Source organism: Papilio machaon, chromosome 14, assembly GCF_912999745.1.
Source record: "Papilio machaon chromosome 14, ilPapMach1.1, whole genome shotgun sequence".
Lineage (NCBI taxonomy): Eukaryota > Metazoa > Arthropoda > Insecta > Lepidoptera > Papilionidae > Papilio > Papilio machaon.
In genome coordinates, this window is record NC_059999.1 from 6,699,297 (window position 1) to 6,722,274 (window position 22,978).

The 22,978-nt window shown below is 34.7% G+C and overlaps 2 protein-coding genes across 2 annotated transcripts; both read right to left on the minus strand.

Annotated features, from left to right (window-relative positions):
• Positions 1-374: 374 nt before the first annotated feature.
• LOC106708405 (connectin) lies at positions 375-15,470 on the minus strand. Its single transcript, XM_014499900.2, has 3 exons — positions 15,367-15,470; positions 1,545-2,615; positions 375-865 (listed from the first exon to the last, which is right to left on the minus strand). Exons 2-3 carry the CDS (start codon positions 2,584-2,586, stop codon positions 387-389), a joined length of 1,521 nt encoding a protein of 506 aa, XP_014355386.2. The 5' UTR covers positions 2,587-2,615; positions 15,367-15,470; the 3' UTR covers positions 375-386.
• A 2,712-nt stretch (positions 15,471-18,182) lies between these two features.
• Positions 18,183-22,382, minus strand: LOC123721678 (uncharacterized protein K02A2.6-like). Its single transcript, XM_045681099.1, has one exon. It carries the CDS (start codon positions 22,227-22,229, stop codon positions 18,183-18,185), a length of 4,047 nt encoding a protein of 1,348 aa, XP_045537055.1. The 5' UTR covers positions 22,230-22,382.
• Between the last annotated feature and the right edge of the window lie 596 nt (positions 22,383-22,978).

Here is a 22,978-nt window from a genome sequence, read left to right on the forward strand (position 1 = left end):
TACGTAAATGTAATTAAAAATATTTACTAGTTGTAAGTAGGTCGTATTAACGGCACTATGTACCAAGGTATCTATATTACAAATAGCTAAGTGCCAAGGTTACTTCGATTCTTTATAGATATTATCAAATTATTCAATCAATTTGTTATTCTCATCGACTGAAGTGACGATAAATATAAAAAGAAAGCAAGACAAATGTAAGAAGAAGTGACCACAAAAATTCACGTTGTTTTGTTTTTCAATAAGAGACAATACAGTCTTATACTAAAATCAAATAAAGTACAAATTTATCAATGACTTCTGCCTTTAAAATTGAGACAAGTTCATAGATTATTAATTTTTTAAATAAATAACAATCATTAAAAATTTCCTTACATCATAATTTGTTATAGAGCGATGTATAAAAGTGTTATGAATAAATAAACTGTTATAACTTTTTTGCTTGCAGATGATTTATAATACTTAACTTCATCTTGAGTTGGAGGAGAGAAAGATGCTTCAAAACTTAACCGACTCGGACATGGTAACGCTTCTACAGGTATATCTATCAATTTCCTGCGATATTCTATTTTGTTACCATTCAATTCGTTATCTTGGTCTTGCATTGTATCTTCGTAAACAGTATCATCTTCAACGTTTACTTCAGTTTCTTCATAACTCTTATCCAAATTGTTTTTTAAAGACATAGTATTACCTTTATAAATGTTGCCATTATTTTTATCTCTGCCAGTACTGCCGTTTGATTTCGGTTTCATATCACTGATGCAACTGAGACGTGTAAGTGCTACTTTGACTCGCTTACTTCGGGTTTCATTTCTTAGTTTTTGAAGCCAAGCTAGACTGCAATCGCAAGTTAACTTGTTACCTGATGATCAAATAAATTTACATTAGATTTAGGATAACATGTTATTTAATACTTATTTACTCTAGGTGCATAATGAATTTTATTTTGCACGAAGTTCAATCGATACGTTTTCACACTCATAAAAACACCTAAACTATAGACTAAATGTTTGATAAAAGATTAATATTTATTTAGTTACTTTAAAATTTTAACAAATATATTTTTACTTGACTATTATAAGACCTGAAGCCATAAATGGATACTAAGTATATGGCGAAAGTCTGTTTCTGACAATGGAATAGATAAAAGTTGCTGCAAATAATGACACTTAAAGAGTAAACAAACAATAGATTTCTAGCGCTGTTTCGATCTGAAGAGCGTTTGTGGTTGATAATGTTATAACAAGCACTAGACCAAAGATTTACGACGTTTTACACTTTAGAAATTACTAGCTGTCGCCCGCGACTCCGTCTATGCGGATTAAAAAAAAACTTAATATGTAGCCTATATGTTCTTGCAGAATATGCTCTGCGTCTGTGCCAAATTTCATCAAGATCCGTTGAGCCGTTTCGGAGATACCTACTAACATCCATCCATCCATCTAAACATTCGCATTTATAATATTTCAGAAAGTATTGCTAAGTTAATGTGTAACAAATGTTTATCGAAATAAAAAAGACAGCACTTTTATTTCACTTACCATTTAGAGCTATCAAAGCATAATTTGATTTAAAATTTTCAATTAAATTAATCAAAGTTTCCTCTTTAAAGTATTCCAAATAATTATTTCTTAGGTCCAAAACATACAACTTTTGAACATCGTTGAACACATTGCCATCTAAACTTGCCAACTTATTATCAGCTATAGAAAGTTTTCGCAATTGGGTCAATCCTCCAAAACCTCTTACAGAAATAAATTCTATTTCATTGTTGTCAAGATACAATTCATGGAGGCTCCAAAGTTCGGTAAACGCTAAGTCGCCGATCATCATTAATTTATTGTTTCTCATATCTAAATTCATTAAATTCGAAAGTCCTTGAAAGTTTTCTCTAACTACGACAGCCAACAGGTTGCTACTCAGATCAAGTTTTATAAGATTATTCAAATGCTTGAAACAACCTTCGTGAATTACTTCTATCTTATTCTTCGATAAATATAATCTTTGAAGATTGGGAAGATCATAAAAAGTATCTCTTTGTAGTTCACTTATTTGATTTTCTATCAAGCTTACATTCGAGAGCATAATGAGATGTGCAAAGGACATTCTTTCTAGTTTAACTATTTTATTCTTTGGTAACATTATATCTCGGAGTGAAGTCGAGTTTGTGAAAGCAAATGATGGTATACTTTGAATATTTGCATATTGTATGTTTAGATTTTGAAGTCTCTCTAATCTAACGATTATCTTAGCTGGGATGTAGGTTAAACCACCGTCTGCTCTTACGTTAAAACTTAACTTCTCAATCATAGGTTGTGAATAAAAATTTGACCAGAATGGATCATCTTCTGCGATACCTCCATTGAAGACCCAACAATCTGCTTTCGTAGCTGTCTTTAATTTGATATTTTCACAATAGCAATGTACTTTTGATACTCTATCTTGTATATCACAAATATTAACATAATGTGAATATAAACTCTTATCCGTTTTCCATCTTCTTTTATCGCTTTGTCGACTCTCCGTAAGATTAATTTTTATAGTAGCAAATGCTATAATTATTATCAAATACTTAAACGCCATTTTGTAGTTTCCATGCGGTGGAAGATATTCTGAAACAAAGGGAAATTTTCCTTTAAATATTTCTATTTCTTTGTTTTAGTAGAAAATAAATATCAAATATAATTTCCGAAGTAATAACAACATAACATCTGGTATTTTTAATGCATGAATTTATTGATCACAATACAGTTTACAACAAAACAAGCGCCTACAATATTTTATTCGACACGGAATAAATCTTTGACATAACAGTGAATTTGCGACAAAAAATTGTAAGGTATATTTGACTGCAAGAATCCAATTCAAATATTCATCGATGCAATGCAGCGGGAATTCAAATCAAATGCATGGTTGTTCAACCATTTACCTACGTCGACATGAGTAACATATGGACAAAATAATTTGAAACTTATAGTAGAACTAAACCGTATATTGTTTTATACTCGTAATATTATAATGCTTACAAAACGATAAAGTAAAAATATTGAGTTATTTCGAGCACCTTCGAACATATGTAGCAAAACAGTAATAACAGGACGCAAATTAATAAAAAAACGAATCATGACAATTTTAGATAAATAAGTAAAAGCTCCTGACAGACAATGTATCTGACGAATTATGTCGAAGGCGTACAACAATAAAAAAATGTGTTAGTGGTAAGTAACTCTTTAACTCGTACTTACTCGAATGTTGGAAAAACGTCTAGCAACCTCAGACTTAGTACCTAAAGACTCTTAAATAAGTGTAAATATAGTAGTTACTTGTCGGTTTTCGGTGTCTGTGCTATATTATGTTTCTACTCTACCGTGGTTGCCGTTGAAGTTACCAAAGTTCACTATGTCTAACAGATGTTGTATAAACTAAAAACAGTTCAACGGTCCCTTTGAAAGTTTCAATCTATAAGTTTCCGTTGTTGAAAACATACAGAAAACTATTATCCTTCACATTCCCTTTGAACAAATAGTGACAAAAATATATTTTAATAGAAGTGTTACAGTATTGAAATATTCTTTACTGTATTCTTACAGAAGTATTCTTTACTGTTATCGTGGATTTTTGAGACCAAAGTCTTCGCTTAAAACATATTGTTATCTCTGTTTTGTCAAAGATCACGGAAGGCAAGGAAGACGATGTGTTTTATACAGAGATTTTGGTCTCAGAAACCAACGCTAAGTCGAGCCATTAACACCAATATGTCCGTACGTAAATAATATTCTTTTCTATTATAATATTATCTGTAAAACGTAAAGATTAACAACCGTTTTAAAATAGTATAAATTTTAATGTCCTTTAAAGTCTTTGGTAAGCTCAAATGAACGTTAAAAATTAATTGGAATAACTCTTTGTTAGAATTACATAATTCTTTTCGCCTGCATCCGGTCGTTCCAATTGAACTTGATTAAAGTTATAATAGACCCATTTTGATGACAACCATATCAATTAACATCGGTGTTGATTCACCGACCGTTGGTTTCTGAGATCAAAATCTCTGTATAAAACATATCGTCATCCTTGTGTTTTAAACGTAGATTTTTGTCTTAGAAACCCATAGTAATGCGTCAAATTGTACTGTTTTATTACAGTTGCATTAGCGGTTGTTCTGAACAAAATTGATTTGAAATCATAATAAGAAAACTTACGGAATAATAGTCATCTTCAAGAGTCTTGTCCCCGATATTTCAACCCATAGATGCCTTTAATAATGTACCGATTCTTTATTAATTTAAATAGGATGCAGTAAATATCTGCAATTTCTTCAAAATGACGGTTCAAAGGTGTATATCATTAAAAGAAGAGATTCAATCACAATGCTATCGTAATTTCCGACAGCTTTTTAATGTTCAATTTCATAAATTAATTTGCATTCAATATTTGTTAATACATTTAAACACTTATACCTGATAATATCAAATATAAAATAATTTATTAAAAGCACCAATAAAGGTAAGTGACAGTCAATTAATTAAAATTACGTTTTATGAGCGGACGTAAATTACAGTAAGATGGGCAGTGTAACTTTAGTCTCTAGTGACCACGTATAGTATTACTCGTATAACTGTGTTTAATTGGAAGCGACATAAAACACTAGCTTATTTGAGTACAAGTTTAATGAACTCTGAGTTTTCGGGGTTCATGAGCTTTATGACTGGTGAGTACGAAAGCTGTCGCTTGACAAATTTATGTGACCCACTATAATTAACATTGCGTGGGGTTTTAACGCAATATATATAATAAATGACTAAATTTGTCACGTAAAAATTTTGACATTTATCGTGCAAATAGTAAAGAATTATAAAGCTTATTTTGTTATGTGATTTTAAGCTATTTTTATTTTGTTTCAGCACGATATTACAAAGTCAGTACCAACATTACAATATAGCATTAATATTCTTTCTTTTGTTTCTTTTTCTTTTTTTAAATAATATACATAGAATAGATGATACCAAATTAAAACGAATATTCTATAAATGTATTTTATTATCAAATATTATAAAGTTAAATATGAGTAGAAAGAATAACCTTTTAAGTTGACAAAGTTTAGTCTCTCAATGTCATACACGTGCAATGCAATAAAAAAACTAGGTAATCCTAAAAAGAGAATTCGTTTTACGCGACTGACAGGAAGATAATATTTTACAAGGGAAAATACTTGTATAATATGAATGTATGCACATATGTATGGCCGTACCATTACGTAAACTTCTATAGTCTGTAGAACTTGACAAATTTTAATAATTGAAGTTTCATTCGCATAATATCCTTAGAGTATTATGATAACCTAACATTTTTTACACTCCATGTTCTTTGTGCATATGACGGGAATATAGCATACGAAGCAAATATATTGAAATACTTAGAGTTCCTTAAGCAATTCCAAAAATAATTTCTTGACAAACTATTATTCTTTTAAAAATAATTCAAACCATTAGACATAGAAGAACTAAAGAACAGAACGGACAAAGAAAACATTTAAACTAGTCCACGATGTCGGAGTTATTCTTATGTAAATATTTAAGGAAGTGGAATCAGAAGCTGCCAGACATTTGTATTGTGCATTTTTCAAAAAGATATTAATTTTAGCGGTCGTATTTTCGCGTCGCTCTGACAGACGTTGTGCAACAAAGTTCGGCCCCAGTAAGGTAAAATAAAAACGCTAGAAAAGTGGAACGTACGAAACTTGAATGCAGAAATAGGATAATTGTATATTTATTTTTTTACTAATAAAACTTGTAAATCACTCTGTACCCCTTTTAAATATAGGGTGATAATTTTATACTAGTGAAAAAACGATTGTAGCGAAAATAAATGTCGAAGTGGGGATATTCAGCGTATTAAAGGTTAATTAAATAAACCGCGCAGATTCAGTTTTCGCGTTAATTCGAATGTAAAAACTCATCGTTGGATTCACACAATAGCTTCATTAGTGCGAAGGTTCGATATTTTGCGCCGTAATTGTACCGCTTTAAATGCTATTGCTACTAATTAATCAAATGATAAAGTTACGAGAAATATGGAGAATGTAATCCATGCTCGTTGCTCTTCGAATGGTAATTAATTCCGGATTTTCGAAAGAGACACGCTAGTTAGAAATAGCTTATATATGATTACGTTCCGTCTCGCAGTTTTACTCCTCCTACTATCTCATTCGTAAAAATCGAACTGTCAAATAACGGCTGTTTTCCTAGATAATTGACAAACCTCTAGAATAGAGAGCGATTGTTTGTTCCTGAAGGGGGCTTCTATAAGCGAAAAACTCAGGTTAGAGCGAAAATGTCGCCGTCTCTTGAACTCAATATATCAGTGCAAAAACGTATTATCACCCCTTAAAAACTAAGATAATTTGTGTTTTTGTTTTAAGGTAGCAACCAGGTTAGGAAAGCAAACCATCGTTTCAAATACTATAGCTTTTTACGCGACTACGCCTGAGTACAATTAAAATTGATAAAATGTATCTCATGTATTAATTGTGTGAAACCGTTGCGGAGTAATTACGCGAATCAAACGTATTTCACAGGAACAGTACACATTTAGAAGATCATAAGAAGACTATGTGTATGACAATTAAAATTGTTTTCTAAATCTATGTCAAATTTCTTCGAGATTCATGCAGCCGTTCCGGAGATACCTTCTGAAAAACATTATTAGATCCCGCAACAACAATATTTTTTGGGTGCACGAATAGGTCGTATCGACCGGTGAAATACCACGACCACACAGAAGACAGGCGTGATGTGGAAGCAATTCCTCGTTTCGTCTGATGAATGTGTGTACCGGAGGCCTAATTTTAAAGCACGTTCCATTCCCACCCTTTTCTTAAGAGGAAATGATGGCAAGGTAAAGTGAATTTGGCGAAAGAGGGAATGCATAGGAAGGGGAATATCCTATTTCTGTTCGTTCCCTCCTCCGTTAATTAAAGGTAAGCAACGCATCTGCAATTGCAGATGCGTTGCTTACGTATGCGTTGCGTCCATGGGCAGCGGTTGCTTCGCTATTCAGGAGACCGCACGGTCATTGGCCAACTTATGATATTAAAAAAACATCCAAACATTCGCATTTATATTAACATAATATTAATATTAATAAGATTGCGTAGGTATTTCATAAGTGAAATATGTCTTGCGTATTAAGATTAAGGTCTGACTAAGCATTTACATAACATTTGAAATGGAACTCATTTATTCTGAAGTGAATATGAACCATGAATAAATTATATTAATTTAATGAAGTAAATAACCTTTCCTAAATAATAATACAGATAAATTATGTTGTAATATTGTTTTTGAAATAACTAAAATAACAATAAGTTTTATAGGCTGTTTTGGTCTGAAACTCAAAAAGAGATTAGACTACATCGTAAATAGAATTATTATAAAGTTAAAATCAGCATATAGTTTGAAATGTGGAATGTGGCAGTTTAGATTCAAAGCCAAAGATTATTTGAACTAAACCAACAAGATTTGAATGGACAAAGTAATGTTACGTCATGTGTAACTTCCTTTGACTACAGAGAAACGGACCAGGCAAAGAACCGCTGTTGGGCTGAATAATTTCTGCCACTTTAGCGGGGGATGAGGTAAAGATGAGAATCACTAATGTGCATCATTCTGACACTTACGTCTGAACGCATACGTTGCAGAAGAAAACGCGCACTTGACAGGTCCTGTCATTAAAAGTCAAAGGTAACTTCCAAAGATATTTGTATATCAGTTTATTTAACGTCATCAAAGAAAATTACATTGTACAATCGAGTTCATAGAAATCATGTTGACAATATACAAGTCCACTAACACTTGTATTCGTGACTATACTCCATAGCACCTATATTTTAATTGCCTTCATTGACTTCGTCAATTACGTGCGTGTAAATTGTACTGGGCTTAGCTTAGCTATTGGATTTATTTTTTAAAATTATAGAGCGTTTATCACGATTGTTCTGTTTGTTTAAAGTTTTCAAACATGTAAATAGCATGTTAAATGTTAAACGAGATAAGCACAATTATAAATAGAGAAAATAAGTTTTATAAAGCGATACAGTAATACCTTGTTCGAGGAACCATCGTGTTTTCTATTGCCAAAGACAATCAACATAATATGTGAATTATTAATTTGAATCTATTTGTGTATTGCAATATTTATATTGCATAATTATTAGCTCACTATACGTCCCCACTAAGGAGCTTGGAGCCTACATTAAGTTAGGGGTGACTATGCTATAGTCAACGTCAGTGCAGGTTGTTTAATTTCACACATATCTTTGCGTATAATCTCAGATATATGCTGGTTTCATCACGGTTTTCATTTACCGTAAAAACGTCGGATAAGTGTACATATGTAGATAGAAAATCGATACACACGGCGGGATTCGAACCCAGGATATGCAGTTTGCAAATCCAGTGCTTAACCCCTGAACCACCGACCCTCTGTTGCATAATATTGATTTTAAATTCGTGGAATTTCGTATTCGTAATTCTTGGGAAAAAGTGCATTGTCCCTTGAACATACATTCGAACCTGAATAAGCGAGAAACTTTTATAAGCGAAAGTCATTTTCCGGTCCCTACGGACGATCTCTACAAGCGACAAACTCCTCAAAGAAAACTTCCTCTTCTTTCTCAAAAAAACCTCTAGAAGCGAGACAAATATCAGGTTACCATGGACTCACGCTTTTCTAGGTTCGACTGTATTAGTATATACTAGCTTTGTTTTTACTCACCACCTATTTAAAAAAACTCAGATCAGCCTTTTTTATCTTACACGTTGACTGATATTTTTAAAACTGTTTTAAACAATTTCGCGATTCTATTTGCGTTTCGATTTTTCACTAATTCGCAGACTGTCTGCTTTATTCACTCACATTTCAAATTAGACCTTTTGCTCTTCGTTATTTTTAATAACTGTTATTTAACAATACTTTTTTTAATTCGTCACATGTTTATATGTGTCACTAATTGGATAGTACATTATGCATTTATATCAAAGTTTGGTTATTAAAAAGTAGCGTATTGTTTTATTATGCCTGATGTACTGTCGTTTAGATAAGGTACACGTACGAGTACCTAAAAGGGTGCGTGCACAACGTTACTTCCTGTACAAAACTTTTCTTGGCACGCAATTAAATACTAAACGACATGTATAATACATGTTACTCGACAATTTATCAAATATATATATTTTAATAATAGAGGTTAACACGGAAATTTAAATATATATAGACACTTGATAAATACATAAAACTAACCTTAAAAAAAAATAATGCAAATTTTGTTTTTCGCGGTTACTAAAAATATTGCTCAGTTTTAAGTAAAACATTTCTTTGGCATAAAACGAATGCGTGTAGTTATTAATTTCAATGTCCCTTTTTCTCCATTTTGTCTGTTTACTGTTAAGCGAGCAGTTTTACTACTCCAATGATTTTCGACGTGATTTTTTTAAATGTGTAAAGTTTTACGCTTCGGATAATAATAAACTTTTATTGTAGACCGTTAGTTTGCCATTACAGACGCGAGCGGCGCTCGTATCGATTTTAAAAAGCGGTATATTCCGCTTCATTGAAGATAATTATCATAAAGATATATTTAAAAAAAAATAACTTCGTCCGTATTCCTGCAACGCTCTTGCATTCTTGTTTCATGGCTCGTATCATTTAACGGCAATTTTAACTTTTATTCTTTATTTGATTTCATTTTACGGCAAGTATTATCCGGATTTACTTATGTAACTATTGTAAAATAACACTAACTCTAGTTTACGTAGTCTTTTGTTCCTTAACATATCATTAAGGAAACAAAAGACTTATCGTGGACCTCTAGTGTCGGAATACAAATAGCGTAATAGCAATCCCTTTGAATTAAAAACATCTTACTTCTTACTTTATAAATATATTGAAATTTGGCACCGATGTAGAACATAGTCTAGAAGAACATATAGACTACTTGTTATGTTTTTTTTTTTTAAATTTTGCGCGGACGGAGTCGCGAGCGACAGCTTGTAGATAGATAAATTCCATATAACCATACAATTCATGGAACCAATGCAAACAAATTATAATAATAGTAGATTAAGTATTTTCAACTAAATTTACATTTTATTTGTAGTCGGCAATAAAGCTATTTCAATATATTCACTTCACTTACGTTGACATCTGTCAACGTTTACATATTTTAAGTTCGCAGCGAAATTGCAAAAATATAACAAAATTTCAACATAATTTGAATAGTCACACAATCACCCTGACACAATACGAGTAACTGTTAATTGACAGCGCGTCATAATACTAATAGTAATAATAAATAAAAAAGGTAGTTCAAAACACCTTAATACATATTGTTTATTTTAACTTATCTTACGTTACTCTTCCATGCATACTCTATCAGCCGTCAAAGTATCTAGATTCACTCCCTTCTTACGCATATGCTCTTTTACACAATCCATCATTTGTACTCAACTCCATTCAAACTTATTACTTCCTTGTTTGTGTGTATTGCATTACTTTTTTATTTTTGATCTCTATATTTTTTTCTTTATGAATACTCTCCACTTCCAGATCTCATGAATTCGGGATTGCATTCTTAATGGGCTTCATTTACAAAATCTGCGCAAGTTCACGAACATAATTCTAAATTCTATGCCGTTCAAAAATCTGAAAAGGCGCCTCAGGCAGCCTTCTAGACTTCATAAATAACAAATTCATGGACAAGAATCTCTTTTTTATCGTATTTTTTACTTAGTAGAATAATATAAATATCCAAATATAAAAAGTAATTGCGTATAACGTAAAAAGTGATGAAACCTGCACACATTTAAGAAGAAATTCAAAGATATGTGTGAAGTCAACCAACCCGCACTTGGCCAGCGTGGTTGACTATGGCCTAGTCACCCCTAACTTGGGGTAGGCTCCGAACCCTTCAGTGGGGACGTATAGTACACTGATGATGAAACAAAAGTATATTACGCCGACTTTACATCTTTTATCAAATAATATATCTTGACGAAGTTTTAATATGGGTAAGATATGAAAATGTACGTGTGACGTTTCCCAAAGACAATATTTACACCCGAATACTCTTTTATTTTATAAAAGTTTTCCGTGACCTCGTAAATTATTCAGGAGCGTATCGCGTAAAGTATATGAAAGGCATAATGTTGGAGAAACGGGATAATGTAAAATTCACTTATGTTATGACTTTCATTTCGTATCAATATTTCAATGTGACATAACGGCCTTGATAGATCCGACCCTGTGGCTATATAACGGAGGGTTTCCACTATCAAAACACACAAAGAAAACATGTTTTTTGAAACAACCACAATGAGAAGGATGAAAATATGTTTTATATGAACTTTTCGGCAATGTAAACCCACGGTTATAATTTACAACTAGTTTCCTTTTGGTACATATTTCTCATATTTAATTTGATTTTAGATTGTGGTAAGTATTATCAAAAATGTTCTAACTTTTGTTAAATTTTAAAGTAACAATCGATCAAGCGGCCATTTGAATTCACCGAAATAATTATTGTTCCAATGTAATATTATTTACGGAGCGTTGGAACAAAAACCGATAAATCACATTTTTTTTAAAGTAAACAAATGTCCAAGTTTATAGTTCACAATCAATTTGGTTCATAATATGGGTTCAATGGTTTATAATAAAAAATATTGTCAAAATTTGATTTAAGGGTTTTTTCCGATGCTTCAAATTTAATCAAACTATTATTCATAATAAAGCTACCATTTTTCTAAAGCATTTATTTACGTATATCAATTCCAAATAATATTAAGTAATTTAATTTAAAACAAAGAAAGGTTAGTGACCGTCCGGGCACAATTCTTTATAAGAAATCTAATCAAAATTATTAAAGAATATTGTGATTTTTAAAATACATTTTCTAAACTAAGAATAATAAAACCAATATTTAGTTTGAAATTAAACGGTTCTCTCTAGAATACGTTTGCGTAATTACTACCAAAATATCTATAACTAGTAGTACAAGTTCCATCGCAACTTAGTTAAACTTGGAACTATTTACAGTCAAATTAATTACAAAAAAAAGGAAAGAAAGTTTGGAATTACTCCAATTATAGCTCTCTTTAACGCTCGATTTAACATTTTGTTTATTGCCCACGCTGATTATTTACCCAGATTGATACAGTCGGCAGTTTAACTTGCTTACATAAAAATTTAGATAATTACTCAGTTCGCTACCGCTTCTTTAACTCCGAATAACACGTAACATTGCCTGCACTGAGAAATTAGCGTACAACGAAAGTTGTTTGAAAAGAAAATTCAACATTGAAACTAAACAATGTCTAAACATTTCTATAATGTTAAGGCAGCGTTTAACTTTTTAAAACAAACGACTACTACGTAGGGTAGAAAATAATCTCACATTTGCGATGAGATCTGACTTCGATTCTTCAATATAAGGAAACAGGCATGAGGCCTCACTATCGCGTTGAGTCGTCGCAACTGACCAACGCTTTGTGTCTCCGATGTGCGTTGCGGCGCACACGATTTTGCAAAGCAATAGGCCGACGCGTCATTGCGTAGCGTCTCAATGTCCGTTGTCACACCGGAGCGCCAACAACGCAACGCATCACCCGACCTCCAATTAGTTTTTCATCCATCAATCCGATGAAACGTCGCAAGCGACGACACAATGCGGTACAATACACTAATGAGGCCTCGCCCTAAAACTAGCTAGCTGTTGCCCGCGACAGTTTAAAGGAATCAAAATTAGTAGCCTATGTATTGTCCAAACTGTGCTCTACATGTCGCCGAATTCAATAGAAATGAGATAATATTATATAACAAACCAATGTAAACAATTTTATCATTATAAAGCTTTATGTAATCAAAGACTTATTAAAAACAGACATCAATTTAAATACTAAAACTTTCCAAAATTAATTTATAGACAATAAATTATATTGTCAGCGAGAGTAAAATGTAAATAGAATTTCTAATTGCCATTGAATTCGACTATACAATCGCCTGATATGATACTTTACATTTATCTATGTGCACACCATAATGTAGAACTTTATAACTCGTTACCTTCATACATTAAACATTTAAGTTCATGTAATCAATTTAAATCAAAGCTAATTCAATAAATTTTAGATTGTTATAAAAAAGTAAACTGACAACTAAAACGACGAACGTATTGTATTATGTATAGTGTGCGATATTGTTCTCATGTAAGTTATTTTTTGTTTGTCTTTTTGAGAATAAATTCTTGAAAACCTAAACCTAGAAATTAAAATTTCAACTCACAAAAATGTTTTAGATATCGAATTCATGTCGGGTGCTCGTTTTCTATACAGAAGACAGCCTTTCAACAACGATTTAAATATTAAATGCACATTGATGTTATAAATAAATCTATTCGATTCAACGAATCGTACAATATTATTATGATGTTGCAGCAAATCCCGTTGTGAATGCGAAATACACTAAAACAACGAAACCCATGGATAAGTATTATATTTGCAGTGTATTCTATTTTTAATTTTTCTCAATATTAAAAAGAGCTTTTTATAAGTTCGAGACAGACGTTCATTGGCATCTGGAGTAGGTTTAGAGAACTTAAACGTCAAATTGTTTCGTTCGGACGAAGATGCGGAACGAATGGAATTGTAGTAGCAAACACACGAAGTTTCGGACAAAACTTCGTTTTTCGTTGAATTAGAGTAGGCCCCCTGCCAATTAAAAATCCGTAAATATAAAATTCAATTTACAATCATCTTTGTAGCAAATAGAGTCCGAAATTGAATACCTAATAAGCTAAAATTCTGTAAAAGTTTATTTATAAACTAGTGGTCGCCCATTAATCGAAATAACCATAATTCAAAATATTATTTGAATGTTTTTTTTTTATTTAAAATATCTTTAAGCACTTCTTCACAACTATAACTGTATCAAATTTCACATTCATCTGTCCGCGTATATTCCTTAAAAAAGGGTATTCACGCTTCACGTATTAATATAATGATGTAGTTATTATAATAATATTTGTGATAACGAGCGCGTCTCGCCCTTAAGCATTACAGCTTGGCTACATTAAAGTCTTTGTTAAATCGTTTTGTATAAAAAAAATAATAAACAAAAAAAAATATAAATGCGAATGTTAAGATGGATGTTTGTTTGAAGGTATCTCCAGAATGGCTCAACGGGTCTTGATGAAATTTGTTACAGATGTAGAACATATAGGCTACTTACTTACGTATAAAAGTTTTTTTTACTCCGCGTGGACGGAGTCGTTGGCGACAGCTAGTCATTTATAAATACTTATTATTGTAACAATAGTGATAAATTATATTTTCATTTAAATACGTCAGTTTATCTACATAATATAAACATCACTATGTTTTTGATTGATAAATCTATAAAAAAATACAGGAAAAAAACCCGGCCGGATTCAGATAAAGATATGAGCTGGTTAATACATTTCAAAAGTATTTTACAATATATAAAATGTTATAAGAGATAGCAACAAGCAATTGCGAAATAATTTTTATCAATATAACTGTAGAATTCCGTTGCTTTGATATTACATATTGTAGTCTCTATTTGATTGAACGGAATGAAAGGGATAACAATATGCATTAACACAAATGTCAGTATTATGGAATTATATACTAGAAGACTATATATAATTTGTAAGATTATAGATTTTATTGTTATCTGTTACGTTAGAGTTACAATACATAGGATGTGATGATGTTAACAAAGCAAGAAAAGGAAAAATAAATAGAAATTAGGAAAAGAGAATGCTGAAAAAGATGACACATGCAACAAGTAACGGAAAAGTAATGATAGTAATATTGTAAATTATTTTTCACATGGTGTTATATTAGAAATTATTCTATCGAGACTATTTTTGTAAATCTTTAAATTATATTATTATTAATAATAACGGAAAGAATATAAAATTTAAATTGCTCCTAATTGATGTAAATAACGGGACTCAATTTAATATTTATAATTCAATAAATTATATTTAATGTTCTAAATATTAAAATAGGTTATTTTATTATGTATTTTAGTGACTTTAGTACGCCATTTTCATTTTAATAACACAGTATCCGTCAATCTAAAATGGATTACTCTTTATTTGAACATACTAAGTTACCTTGAACCAACCGGATAACTTTTAATAAGAATGAAATCTGTTTACATAAATTAAATTCAAAAACTTTTTTTTCTTTCGATATACAATATTTTAAGGAAAATAGTATCAATTTTTTAATATACTAAACTAAACAGAAAATACACGTATTAATAAATAAAAATCCGTACCTAAGTGAGCATGTTTCCGACACAGTTTATAGCACGAACTCGTAACACTTTGATAAAATATCCGACTTAAAAACACGTCCTTACGCCACGATGGCCGAGACCCGACTGCGCTTAGCTTTCGACTCCTTGCGTATGAAATTAACACATATTTTTCGAGATATATTACCAGAGTAGAGATGGATCTAGCGTGATTTGTTTTAAATTACTTACTGAACTTTGTACCTGTAATTATAACTGAAATACGTAATAGATTTAAAGATATATAGTACAACAACAAAACAATATAATGAATAACTGGATTTATTTCAGAGTCTTTCTCGGGGGAGCTACGATAGACGGTGTAGCAAAGCATTCGATGGAAGATAACTATTTAAAACTATAAATAACATTTCCCTACCATTGAATTAATTTGACTCCTTTGTACTTTCCGCCTGAAATTTGGCATACGTAATTCGTCATTGCTATAGAGACCATAATATATCATGTGAAGTGTTTAATCATTTGTAAAAAGTATAAAAAACATCAGTAATCGATTTTCAATTACTCAAGTAAAACACACCTTGTATAACAGAGACGAGTGTTAGAAAAAGTGAATAAAACCTCTTCGCATTTCGGTCGGGGCGAGCTCGCAAATGCACCTTCATCATTTCTGTTATTGTTCAGTTCCCTCTTCCCACAGTCGCGTCTCTTTGCGTATACCAGACACATTCCATTAACAAGTGCAGATCCTTTGTCACAAAAGGTTTGCACCGTACAAGCTTTTTTTCTTCATAAATATACATCTTAATACGAACAATTCTATAAATTACATGCTACTATTTCTATGGGCGTCGTCGTCAATTAATATTAGGTGATCCCCTGCACGTTTGCCTCCATTTCTCATTTAAAGATAAAACTTAAATTTTATTGTTTAATAATTAAATTAAAAGAAACATGAATCTTAGTAACCATAAATATTTTATTTACTTAATAACGTAGTGCTATAAATACGCTTTGCCAAACTTTTTCACATGACTCAAGAAGAGTACTTTCGGGTTTTGTTTTATTGAAATACAGTGATAATCCAAGGTCAGATAAAGTAACAAATTATAAAATAATTTTGTAAAGTCAACCTTTGCTGACACGTGAAAAACATATACAACACAAATACAATTTCAGTTCATATATGACTTGGTGTAACTATATCGTAATTACATTTGTATTACAACAACTAATTAGTTTGATTAAAACTTAATTTCAGCTGCAAACTTCATTAAGCAAAGCAAGCCATATTAACAAATGAAAATAATTAAAGTTGCCGTGCTTAGCGGGAGATTTGACAACCGCAGAGAGGGATTCAAGCAACGTTCATACATACATTCGTGCCATTTTAATTATTCCCTTTGTCATTTCTAATGTACAACATGTACGTAGGTTGACAAGGGGTCCTTAAATCACCCCTCGCGGTAAATAGCAGAGCGCTATATTACATAGGGTCTCTGAGGCCTTGATTGAAGAATAATTCATATGGTAATTGTATTTATATTATAGGTACTGTATGTATTTATATAAGATGATAAATAAACAAAGCGTACATATATTTTTTGTAAACAAAAGAATTATGAAGTAAACTGTTTTGATAATGGGACAATAACATATACGAGTGTATATTTGAGTATTCAAGTTTTTGAAGTTACATTAAGAAATATCAGAGATAATATTTTTAATTTAATTTGAGATCCTTTAATTAATAAAAGCTAGTAGCCCCTTACTGATTTACAACAGAAATTCAACAATGAGAGATTGTTTAAGTAACAATTAATCGACACTAAATTACGACAGATCCTAGGAATCTTCTGGCCAGATACGATCCGCAACGAAGAACTCCTTGCACGTTGCAGAGAACAGCCGATTGGTCAACAAATAAGACGCCGCAAGTGGTTATGGATTGGCCACACGCTTCGTCGGGATCCCAGTCATATTCCCAGGGAGGCCCTGGAGTGGATCCCGCTAGGAACAAGAAGACGTGGTCGCCCTAAACAAACCTGGCGGCGCTCAGTGGCAGCCGACATGAAGACAGTCGGGCTGACATGGGTCGAGACCAAACGCAGAGCCCAAGATAGAGTGAGCTGGCGACGTACTGTGGACGCCCTCTGCCCCACTACGGGGACATAGGACTTTAAGTAAGTTAAGTAAGTAAATATACCATTATGACAATTTAACCTTAAGTTATTTAATCTTTAATATAACAAGTTTCTAAATAAAAACTTACCGTTAGTTTCTTGTACAAATACACGCAAAGTAACATTTATGCGCACAAAGCGAGCTTTTCTCAAGCTCGATACTTGATTCAGTTTTAAATGCAATTTGAAATAAATCTCCCGAGAAAATAATTATGTTGCAAAATTAATCCATGATGTTTTCAATGCAATTTCTTTTAGACTTAAAGCCTCGTTGAATAAAATTGAAGAAGCACTTTTGTATATAAAAATATAATCTTTTAATTTATCTTGGTCAGGGAAATATGTGAATAAATTAGGAAATTAAACTTATATAACATTTAACGAGGATTTTCTGACGATAGATTTGTTATTTTTTTATTTTACTTGTGAAACATTTTCATCGATTAGTACGTATATGTTAGATATAGGGAGTAATGATACGACCGCTAGCTTAGTGCAGACTGGTTTATTGACGTCATTGTCAAACTGACGGCAGACGCAGCAGCCGCGCACAGATTATACACTTACATATACAACATCCCTCCCCCCTAGATGATGTAACACACAATTAAACAAAACAAACATAAAAAACACTGAACATCTAAATACTTAAAATTACATAAATTGGAGAAGATCATTCCCTTCACTTTCCTCATTTAACACAGGGCGCCTAACCCCTCTAGTCACAGTGACATTGGGATGGTTCAGAGGTGGTGTAGCCGGAGGCGAGCATGCCTCTTCACCCTCCCCCTGAAGCTGACTACGGACAGTAGTATCCTGCGCAACACCCGGCTGCTGAGAGGAAGTTCTTGCTGCTGGGCTACCGACGTCTACATCGTCGTAGTCCCATCTAGTTGAACTATCTGTCTTACATAGCATTAATTGATTTTTGTGTTTCTTGACAGTACATAGAGAGGCATTATCCCGTACTAAATACATTACGTTCCCTAGTCTCTGTACTACTGTCCCTTTTAGCCACGTGAATTTGCTATTACCTATAAGTCTTTTATACAAAACTTGGTCGCCCAGCGAAAAAAAATGTATGTTTTTCCCGCCACGCGCTTTTGTTTGCAAGCGTTGTTTCGTTTTAACAACATCTGCGAGGCCGGCGAACGACGACGGCGGTACCCTGGGATTCATTAAGTCCAACCGCGATCTGAGCTTCCGCCCAAACACCAGCTCAGCTGGAGAGAAACCCGTGGTGGAGTGTATGGAGTTGCGGTAATCGAACAGAAATTTTAGTAATCTTAACTTGCTTTCTTTCGGCGCACGGCTACTCAAAACGCTACTTTTGATGCCCTTTTTGACTACCTTAACCAAGCTTTCAGCCTGGCCATTGCTGGCGGGATGATATGCCGGCGACGTTAGGTGCGAAATACCATTCCTTACACAGAAGCTGGAAAATTCCTGTGAAACAAACGCGGTTCCGTTGTCGCTGACAATCGTTTTCGGTAGTCCAAACCGCGCGATATATTCGTGTAGCCGTTCGATCACTGCACTAGAACCCGTGCTAGTACACATATCGTACACCTCAACCCACTTCGTGTACGCGTCTACGACCACCAGGTATGTACGACCATTTAGCGGACCCAAAAAATCAACGTGTACCCGGTAGAACGGTCGTGGAGGGAATTCCCACGGCGACATTTTAGCCCGTGGTGGTGACGACCTTAACCGGTTACACACATCACATGACCCTATTAATTTTTCAATTGCGTCATCAACGCCCGGAAACCAAAATCTCGCCCTAGCTTCGGCCTTGGTCTTTACGATGCCTAAATGAGAAATATGCAATTCGCTGAGCACACGATTACGTAACGTTGCAGGAATAACGACTTTATGTCCTCTCATAAGGCAACCGTTTTCGGCCGATAGCTGATTGCGGCACAAAAAATACGGTTTTAATTTTAAATCAGCTATTTTATTTGGCCAGCCGTTTAAAACATAATTAACGACGCGACTCAATATAACATCTTTAGATGTTTCGTGTCGCAGCTCGCTAACGGTTATCGGCAGCGTTCCGTCCACCACGAAACAAACATACGCGGCCCTGTCGCACAGCGCCGCGGCAGCGTCTGCGCATGACGCACGCCCCGCCTCCGCGGCCCTCGCGCCGCTCTCGCTCGCCCCCACCAGGCTCGCACGCGATAGATAATCCGCGCTGTTATCGGTGCTGCGGACATATTCAATATTAAAATTGTAAGCGCTAAGAAACAATGCGTACCGTTGCAGCCTATTAGCCGATACCTCTGGAATGCCTTTATGCGGGCCAAATATTGTAATTAGAGGCTTATGATCTGTTCGCAAAATAAACGGATCCGATCGACCGTACAAATATTGATGAAAACGGCGTACGCCGAAAATGATCGCCGTCGCCTCTTTTTGAATTTGCGAGTACCGTTTCTCCGCTGGCGTGAGTGTGCGCGACGCGAACGAGACCGGCCGCTCCGCGCCGTCTACTCCTACTTGGGATAGTATCGCGCCGAGGCCGGTAGGGGACGCATCCACAGTTAAGATAAGTTTAGCATTCGGATCGAAGTGAGCCAGGACGGAATCCGATGCTAAAAATTTTTTAATTGAAAGGAATGCGTCTGAGTGAACCTTGCACCATTCCCATTTACTATTTTTTTTCAATAAATCGTACAAGGGACTTAAAACAGTAGAAGCGCCCGGTACAAAATTTCTATAATAATTAGCAAGACCCAAAAACGACTGGAGTTGACTTACATTAGTCGGCCTAGGTGCATCCATTATTGCCTTAACTTTTTCTGGCGATTTCTTTAACCCATACTTGTTAATCACATAACCCAGGTAACTGATCTCGTTTTTAAAAAATTCACACTTTTCTTTCTGCAATGAAAGGCCGGCTTCCTCGAGCCTTTGTAATACGGCACCTAGGCGACTCAAATGTTCTTCCCTATTCCGACCGGTAACGAGTATGTCGTCGAGGAGACACAACACCCCGTCTAAGCCTGACAAAACGGTTTCCATAGCGCGCTGGAAGATCGCCGGGGCCGACGCAAGACCGAACACGAGCCGCGTGTATTGGTACAGACCTCTGTGCGTGTTGATACACGTCAACTTCTGCGATTCCTCGTCGAGACAAAGTTGGTTGTATGCGCTTGACAGGTCTAACTTGGTGAACTGTTCACCGCCGTGCAGCTTTGAAAACAGTTCATTTACCGTGGGCAGGGGGTATTGCTCGACGACGAGTTGTTTGTTTATAGTCACAGCGTAGTCGGCACATATCCTAACGGAGCCGTTTCGCTTAAGGACCGGTACGATGGGAGATGCGTAATCAGAATGGTCTATAGGTTTAAGGACCCCTAAATCGACTAACCTATCGATCTCTTCAGTAACTTTGTCTCGGAGAGCGAACGCTATAGGCCGGGCTTTAAAAAAAATCGGCTTTGAATTATCTTTTAAATATAATTTGATTTTATATTTTTTAAACGTCCCTAAAGTGTCAGAAAATGTTTTTGCATACCGAGCCTGGAGTTGTTCTATTGAAATAGATTCACAATATTTAACCGGTGCTAGTTCCAGATTGAATTTTGAAATAAAATCCCTGCCGAGAAGTGCCGGGCCCCCGCCGCGTACTACATAGACGTCTATGGCGTGGGTGACCCCGCCATACAATATCTGCGACTGAGACATAACCCCTAAACAATGTATCTTTTCGCCCGTGTAACCCAATAATTTTTTTTTCGAAGGAGACAAAGATACCTTATTGTAATGCCGTCTATAACTGGTTTCCGAAATAACCGTTACGGCCGAGCCGCTGTCGATTTCAAATTTCAACCTAACACCATTTAACTCAATAAACTCCACCATTGGCTCCCCCATAAACGATCGGATATGATACAACTCACCGTCGTCGTTCTCGTCCGTCTCGGCTGACGCCACCAGGTTCGCCTTGCTACACACACTTTTTACATGAACTTTTTGGTTGCGCTTTCTAGAACTATAGTCGGAACGACGAGACTCCAAAGTCTTATGGTCACCGTCGCCGCACATCACCTTTTCACTACTGCTCACACTGACACTTTGCTTACTATGTTGTCCAATATTAACCGAAGCGTCCGTAGGCACGATGTCGCCGACTCTGGACGCGGCCGCTGCACAGGCGGCTCCCGCCCGTGCGCACTGGATGCTCTCAGCCAGTTCCACCGCCATGGACAAAGGCAGACTGGCCAATTCCTTGCCGTATAGCTCCTCCTTCTCGATGCTTGGCAGCATGCCCATTATGAAGCGGTCCCTTACGGCTTCTTCCAGGTTACTGAAGTCACAACCCAACGTCAACCCTCGCAGCCGCGCCGCCCATTGTGTATGCGACTCGGTCGGTTGTTGTGCCGCCGCGTAAAACTTATGCCGCGCGCTGAACCCGATGTGCCTTGGCGTAAAATGCGCGTCGAGCAGGGCTAGGATGTCTTCATAGGATACGTCTTGCAGCTCCTTTGGCAACGCCAAATCCGTTGCCAGCTTGTATGTACCCTCGCTGAGCGCACTGAGCAGTATAGCGCGTCGCTTCACTCCCGCCGCATCATTTAAGTGATTTATATCGTTCGCAATAAACCACAACGTTATGCGACTTTTGTACACCTTCCACGTATGTACATTATGATCGAAACACGATAAAACACCGAAATACGACACTGCCATTTTTAATTTTCATAAGTGGGTATTTCGAATCCTCGTCGCCACTGTTAGATATAGGGAGTAATGATACGACCGCTAGCTTAGTGCAGACTGGTTTATTGACGTCATTGTCAAACTGACGGCAGACGCAGCAGCCGCGCACAGATTATACACTTACATATACAACAGTATATGTATGTATGGATATATAATATGTAAGAAGTATGGAATTATGACGGATTATGACAACGTAAATAATAAAAAAGATCCAATGGAACATTCAAATAAGATTTTTATTTAAATTAAAAATACCAAAACATTTAAAATAATTAATCTCGGCTTAATTTGAATACGGGGTCGGACATTAATTCTACTCATTAATTAAAAAAAATACTCATCTACAAAAATACAAACTTCCTACAAAACCACCCACTGAGGAATGAATACAACGAAATAAGTAGGAAAAAACATTTTCACAGAATCAAGGAGCGTCACCGGATAATTAAGGCATCGGCTATTTTATTCATTTCACTTCGAAAAGATTAAAAAATTTCATTTACGAAGAATATTTTATCATTTACTTGGTAAAATCTATTTGTGTCACGGTTCGGGCTCGGACAAAGCGCGGACTCTGTCTTTTTCTACTAAAAGAAACATTTTAACCAAATGGATTCTAGATCTGTAGATAAGGTAATGAAATTAAAAAATACTATAGTAAACCAGGTACTGTGTAAAATATGTGGTTTACTCATTAAAAAATTTCATATTTACTT

What these genes read in the sequence shown, in the direction of transcription:
- LOC106708405 (XM_014499900.2), bottom strand. Translation starts at nt 2,586, where the DNA reads ATGGCGTTTAAGTATTTGATAATAATTATAGCATTTGCTACTATAAAA. An exon ending in TGCTTTGATAGCTCTAAATG is followed by an intron (nt 866 to 1,544) that starts GTAAGTGAAATA and finishes TTTGATCATCAG; the next exon opens with GTAACAAGTTAACTTGCGAT.
- LOC123721678 (XM_045681099.1), bottom strand. Translation starts at nt 22,229, where the DNA reads ATGGCAGTGTCGTATTTCGGTGTTTTATCGTGTTTCGATCATAATGTA.